The 7,900-nt window shown below is 35.2% G+C and overlaps 1 protein-coding gene across 1 annotated transcript in view; it reads left to right on the forward strand.

Moving 5' to 3' along the window:
* Nucleotides 1–771, forward strand: part of LOC137615052 (uncharacterized) — a 17,350-nt gene extending 16,579 nt beyond the window's left edge. Inside the window, exon 9 of the mRNA XM_068344684.1 lies at nucleotides 605–771. Coding sequence (XP_068200785.1) covers nucleotides 605–711 — 107 coding nt within the window. The 3' untranslated portion in view covers nucleotides 712–771. The remainder of the gene's footprint in view (nucleotides 1–604) is intronic.
* The last annotated feature ends 7,129 nt before the right edge of the window (nucleotides 772–7,900 follow it).

Raw genomic sequence — 7,900 nt, forward strand, 5'->3', positions numbered from 1 at the left:
TACAGCCTCAGATAACGAAGACAGGAGAGGTAAAGTGTCAACGATCGTGTTTGAGACCTGGCTAGTACTGGTAACGCGTTCGCCTAGCATTCACATGGCAGCACATCGACCCCACCCTGGGACTGTGAGTTTAAGCTGTTTACTGGGGAGACCACTGCTGTGGTTGGGCACCACAGTGTAGGGTTGGGGTTACCCAGTTTACATTCTTGAGTCTATCTATTCTGATGAAATTGGAACTGAAACCAGACACCTTAAACCTTTAAGTTTTGATGATTTTTCAAGAAGACAAGTTCTGAAGGCCAACATGATTAAATTTGGCATTCCCTCCCCTCATAACCCTCAATTTCCTACTCTCCATTGTTTTCATTCAGCTGGTCTTGCTAACACTAGAGATCCAGGCTAAACACACACATTCACGTGCCTGTGTATATACCTACATGCATGGAGATTTGAACAAATATCATACATTATTATAAGGATACTTATATTTGCCTATCTGAAATTCTATCTTAGCTAAAATCTTAAGAGAATGACTGACAGGACGACGAAAGAAAAAAAAAAAAACTTACCATCTTTTATGTTTATCTTTTTCACCCACGAATAGGTACAGCGTCACCCTTCGTCCTCTACGTTAGGAGCGACAACAACGAGACGCCAGACGGTTTAAATCATGGCTTCAGACTCAATTACCGACAGACTAACGCCTGCTAAGATGTCTGTTGGGAAGCAGAAGCGGTGACAACGTCTAGTGAAACGCACCAGAAAGTAACATGATGGAAAAATGGGGTGGGGGGTGGGGGGGATGACGCGCCTTTTAACGCGAAGGTGTGACGAACTATATAGTGGTAAGGGGGAGAAGATCAAAAGGGAAGGAGAGAATTAGATGGTGAGATACGGTGAACAATGATATGGAGAGAAGAGGTTTGGGGGAATAGGATGCCTTTGATCGAAGGCGTTGGAGTGGGCGCATCAGGCAACCGACCCCTTAATGTAGGGATAACGGTTGGGAAGAAGATTGGAGAGGGCGCATCAGGCAACCGACCCCTTAATGTAGGGATAGCGGTTGGAAAGAAGATTGGAGAGGGCGCATCAGGCAACCGACCCCTTAATGTAGGGATAACGGTTGGTAAGAAGATTGGAGAGGGCGCATCAGGTAACCAACCCCTTAATGTAGGGATAACTGTGGGGGAAGAAGATTGGAGAGGGCGCATCAGGCAACCGACCCCTTAATGTAGGGATAACGTTTGGGAAGAAGATTGGAGAGGGCGGATCAGGCAACCGACCCCTTAATGAAGGGATAACGTTTGGGAAGAAGATTGGAGAGGGCAGATCAGGCAACCGACCCCTTAATGTAGGGATAACGGTTGGGAAGAAGATTGGAGAGGGCGCATCAGGCAACCGACCCCTTAATGTAGGGATAACGGTTGGGAAGAAGATTGGAGAGGGCGCATCAGGCAACCGACCCCTTAATGTAGGGATAACGGTTGGGAAGAAGATTGGAGATGGCGCATTAGGCAACCGACCCCTTAATGTAGGAATAACTGAGGGGGAAGAAGTCAGCCTGCCTACCAAATCCTCACATCCATAGAACAGGGATTCTGCACAAAGGTATTTGCGATAAAATAAAGGCTACTAATCTTTGAAATGGTTGATTTTGCGTTAATCTGATCTGGCAACTAAAGCAATCACTGATAATTATAACAGAATAAATTTATCATGGGATTTAGTTACATAAAGTAAGGAAAAGAGATGCTTACATTATCTAGGGCAATAGTTTTCTCCGTATCAAAAGACTGTAAAAGTTACATGTTATGTGTTATGGCAACCTCCCCCGTCTTAAAATTCATTTTTAACAATATCAGACACCAAAAGGAGCCAGGTTATTATCGTTAACTATCCTTCTCCCCATCAGTTTCATTGTACAATCTTTCTCGTTATAGTTTCCACGATAGTTACATCACAGCTGTCAAAGGAGGAGGCAAATAGTGCCTATGTGAAGGTTTACTAAGGAGTGGTTTTGGGGTGAATCACGTCCTGTTGCTATATCATTCTTAGTCTTCGTATACTGTACTCCAATAGTGGTGTTGTTAACAAATTTGTTCTTTTGTGCTAAATGTTTGGTTGTAAATAAGTTTGTGTTGATTTACATGCTTACAATTGAACACACACAGACACATACAGACATACACACACACACACACACACATATATATATATATATATATATATATATATATATATATATATATATATATATATATATATATACTGTATATTCGTTAACCCAGAAGTCGAACGATAATTTATTGCTTCATGTTTTTGCTTTACATCGAGAGATTTTTGGAATCTGGGATAAATTAACCCTAACTTATATCTTTCCCGCACATGTTATAACATATTCATTAGTAATGCACTCTTTTATAGGAATATGAATAAATATCTTTCTAAATTTATAGATTTGAAATGGGACACCACTCGCAGTATGAGCTACTTTTGGCTCGTAATTGGACGGGCCCGATTTTCTTAACGAGCTCATCCATTGTAGGCTTGTGATGTTATGTAAGATAAAAGATACTTCAATATCTAACATTGTATGGCCTAACTTTTCTTAAAGTTAGGTATATTTTCTTAGTGCTTACACCTTCCCTGAGAAGACTAAAGCCCTGTCCACACGATCGAGCATGCCCAACGGGCAAACAGTGATACCAGACCACAGTAAGTAGTGAGAATGAGGGTTGATGACGTCAGAAGAGGGAAAACCACAGCAGGGATCTGGCAACACTATTGGATGCCAGATCCCTGCTGTTGTTTTACCGCTTCTGACGTCATCAACCCTCATTCTCACTACCTACTTTGGTCTGGTATCACTGTTTGCCCGTCGGGCATGCTCGATCGTGTGGACAGGGCTTAACAACCAACGATGTGGTAACGTTCCTGGGGTTCGAGTCCCGCTCAAACTAGTTTCTTTGATCGCTGCAACCTCACCATGTGCATGAGCTAAAGATGGGGGATTTGGGGGAGCCTATAGGTCTATTTGCTGAGTCATCAGCAGCCATAGCCTGGCTCTCCTTGGTCCTAGCTTGGGTGAAGAGGGGGCTTGTGCGCTGGTCATATGTATAAATGGTCAGTCTCTAGGGCATTGTCCTACTTGCTAGAGCAATGCCAAGATCCTTTGAGTCTGCCATTCATTAGAGGCTTTTAAACCTTTAAATGACTGACCAAATATAATGCGTATCTTTATTCCACATTTAAATGTACATTTGTCCAGTCACTCAGTTTTTGGTTTAATGATGTTAATTTCTATAATTTATTTTCCATTATGTACATATTATAATTTGTTATTTGAATTCTTGTTTAAGTGGTATCTTTCTGCTTTGTTGTTTGCCTTGATATATATATATATATATATATATATATATATATATATATATATATACATATATATATATATATATATATATATATATGTAAATATATATATATATATATACATATATATATATACTGTATATATATATACAGTATATCTGCATATTTATGACAATATCTTTCTTTTTCTACATTTTCTATTGTGTCGAAAACCAATGTTTATACAATTCGAGTTATGATGAAAATAGTGATATTGTTAATAATAAAATCAATCATGATAAAACGTATTTTTCTTTGTCCTCGACATTTTTTTTTCGCAGAAAAACAAAAATAACATCAACGAAACTAAGACAACAATGTCAGTGTTTTAAGAAAACAGGAAATAACGGAGACATTTGCCCATGTGCCAATTTGCACTTACTTACGTCAATATAATTAGGGGTAACAGTTTTCACCATTGTGTTTGTTATTACAATATCTTGAGAAAGGATGAACTAATACTAATAATAATAATAATAATAATAATAATAATAATAAAATAACAACAACAGTAATAATAATAATAATAATAATAATAAATACATATATTGATACCACCGAATAATAACAATTATAATAATAATAATTATAATAATAATAACAATAATAATAATTACATATATTGATACCGCCGAATACTACTACTACTACTACTACTACTACTACTACTACTAATTATATATTGTAACTGTCAAGTTATCTTGGCTGAACTATAATTACCTCCGCAAACGAAGTTGGGACGAGGTTATGTTTTCGCCCGTGTTTGTCTGTTCCTGGCCACAATTTTACTCATTTAGTAGTGAAACTTTCAGGGATTAATTTTTATGTTGAGACGTAGAAGTGATTCAATTGTGAAAGTCCTAGGTCAAAGGTCAAGGTCAAGGTCGAGCAAAAGGTCGACCGAATTGCACCTAATATAAAGAAATAAGCTGCCGTGGCGGAGGCCTGCACTCTCAGAGTGCTTTTTTAGTTTCTAGAGTGGTTGCAACTGATGCTGGATATATAGCCACTGGGGAGCCTCCAAGAGCGTGAATTTTGTTTATGGCATTCATGTCCAATCCATCCTTGGACTTATAGCCAATTCTTTTTAGTGAGGCAGATTTACACCGACTCGCAGGGGTGCCCTTTTAGCTCGGAGAAGTTTCCTGATCGCTGATTGGTTGGACAAGATAATTCTAACCAATCAGATAGCAGGAAACATTTCCGAGTTAAAAAGGGCACCCCTGCGAGTCAGTGCGAATGTGCCTCATTAAAAAAAATTGAGTATAGAATATCGGATTATTGTAGCTTATGACTTCTCTTCTAAACCTTGGCATAAATGAAAACGAAACTTGGACTTTAGGACGAAAAGAGGAAGCAAAGATTGAGAGAACAGAGGTGAGAATGCTAAGGTGGATCTACGGGAATATCACTGTTTGAAAGATTGGAAAATGATGAAATAAGAGGAATGTCAGGTTTAGTGAAATTACTGAGACGATAAGAGTGTCACGACTGAGATGATGTGGTCATGTGTTGCGGATGGATGGTGGGGAGGGAGTGAAGAGGGCTTGGGAGGAATCTGTAAAGGGGAGGAGATCTACAGTAGAGGGAGGCAGAGAAATTAGATGGCGAGATAAGGTGAAGGATGATATGGAGAGAAGAGGTTTGGTGGAAGAGGATGACTTTCATCGAAGGAATTGGAGAGGGCGCGTCAGGCAACCGACCCCTTAATGTAGCGATAATTTTGGGGAAGAAGAATGCCATATATGAAAACAGTCATCGGCATAATAAAAAAAAACTAATTCCAAATATATAATTACAGTATAGAATTCACATACCATGAAAATTATGTCATATGCTTTGCTGCGCAATGGCTGTTGTATACTGTATGTATATACATATGCCCAACTGTTACATATCAAAAAGCTGCTATGGTGGAGATGGGGTGATTTTTATTTAAATACAAATCCTGAATTCGACAGGATTAAATAAAGCTAGAACTCTTCTCTTTCTTTACACTGGAGAGCGCTAAGTCATATGCTTACCCTCATTTCTACTCGGTGCTAAGGGTCGAATCCTTGGCTGTACAGAGGTACTTATCAAAATAGGACTTTCCCTATGGGTTGGTGACCTCGTGGCATAGCTTATTCAATATTCAAAGGTATTAGTGGCTTATATGACCTTAAATAGAAAATCACGAATGATAGTGACAATATTATCATATGTATAAACATATATATATATATATATATATATATATATATATATATATATATATATATATATATATACAGTATATATATATATATATATATATATATATATATATATATATATACATATATATATATATATATATGTATATATATATATATATATATATATATATATATATATATATATATATATTTATATACTTTTGGAAAATAAATTTACTGGCATTTTGCTTAAATGCAAAATAAATTGTAATTTCCTATTTTTATTTTTTGCCAAATATTCCCGGTTTACAACAAAGAACAGAAATATTATCTTGCCTAATATCAGTTCATCATAATGAAATTCTATATCAGTTAACCTGCCTCTTCAATATGATGCAACACCTTAGCATATTCAACTGCACAAAAAGACCCAAAATGAATATTCCAGCATGAAAAATAACTACACATGAAGGAAATATATCCATAAGCGAATTCTAACAATCATTGGATCATTGCATTGGCATAGCCTCTGTACCATGGTCTTCCACTGTCTTGGGTTAAGAGATCTCTTGCTTGGGGTTACACTCAGGCACACTATTCTATCTTGTTTCTCTTCCTCTTGTTATTTTGAAGTTTTTATCCTCTTGTTATTTTCAAGTTTGTATAGTCTATATATGAAAGATTTATTTGAATATCATTGTTCTTAAACTTCTCTTTTAGTTTGTCCTTATTTCCTTTCCTCATTGGGCTATTTTCCCTTTAGGAGAGCTTGGGCTTATAGCGTCCTGCTTTTCCAACTAGGATTGTAGCTTAGGAAATAATAATAATAATAATAATAATAATAATAATAATAATAATAATAATCTTAAAACTTTTCCCTAAGTTTTAACCAGCAATGGCAGGGGAAGATAGCATCAAACTATGTCTTATCCGGAAATCGTCTAATTACCCTTATTTCCTTTCCTCATTGGGCTATTTTCCCTTTAGGAGAACTCGAGCTTATAGCGTCCTGTTTTTCCAACTAGGATTGTAGCTTAGGAAATAATAATAATAATAATAATAATAATAATAATAATAATCTTAAAACTTTTCCCTAAGTTTTAACCAGCAATGGCAAGGGAAAATAGCATCAAACTCTCTTACCCGGAAATCGTCTAATTTCGGTTTTGAATGATGATAAAAAAGATAGTATATATCTAAACTTTTATTTCTACATATTCTTTTTTTTATAAAGTATAGAATTTCTTTCTATTTACATAATCTAAACTAATATACTCAAGTTTTATTTTTGGTTATTTTGCATTCGTAAATTTTTTCAAATGGACATCCAAATCATTGTTTTATTACAACTCCTCTCCCTACACAGATCATTAAAAGAGTAATTATTAGGTACAAGTACTGTTAGAAAGTCATTGGATTACTTTGAAGTTTAACGTACGCCTCGTGCGTCATAGATGTACATTTATTCATATGTATATATATACTGTATATATATATATATATATATATATATATATATATATATATATATATATATATATAGATATATATATATATAGATATACTATATACGTATATATATATATTTTATATATGTATAATATATATATATATATATATATATATATAAATATATATATATATATATATATATATATATATATATATATATATATACTGTGGATGTATATATATATACATATATCTATTTGTATATACACCTAGATATAAACATAGCCATACATACACACACTACACACATACATGTGTATATATATATATATATATATATATATACATACATATACATTAATACACATATGCGCGGGTATGTGCTATCATGCAACCCAGGATTTGAGTAATTAATGTAAAAATGGGGAATGAAAATGTAGCTTTTAAATCCCACATTCATAGCTCTCTCCCCCCCCCTCAGGCAAAAATGTAGACATAACATTCGGGGAAAACGGAGGTAGTAATACCAAGGTCCTTTAAATATACTCGGAGTATATTTATAGAACTTTGAGTATTACTGCCGAACTACAAAGCGCGGCATGACAGGGAAAAGAAATAAAATGGATGAGTGAATGTGAAGAGGTGGTCTGTCCGACATGGAAAATTAATCTTTTCACAGTCTGTTTTTTATTGTAATTTCTCTTTTCACAGTCTGTGTAGTTAATTAAAATTCATCTTTCAATAGTCTGTGTTGCTATTAGTAATTGATTTTTTGACAGTCTGTGTTGCTACAGTCATTTATTTATTCCCAGTCTGTATTTTTATTTGTAATTTACCCTTTCACTGTCTGTGTTTTTTTATTG

The sequence above is a fragment of the Palaemon carinicauda genome, chromosome 21, assembly GCF_036898095.1.
Source record: "Palaemon carinicauda isolate YSFRI2023 chromosome 21, ASM3689809v2, whole genome shotgun sequence".
In the NCBI taxonomy this organism is placed as follows: domain Eukaryota; kingdom Metazoa; phylum Arthropoda; class Malacostraca; order Decapoda; family Palaemonidae; genus Palaemon; species Palaemon carinicauda.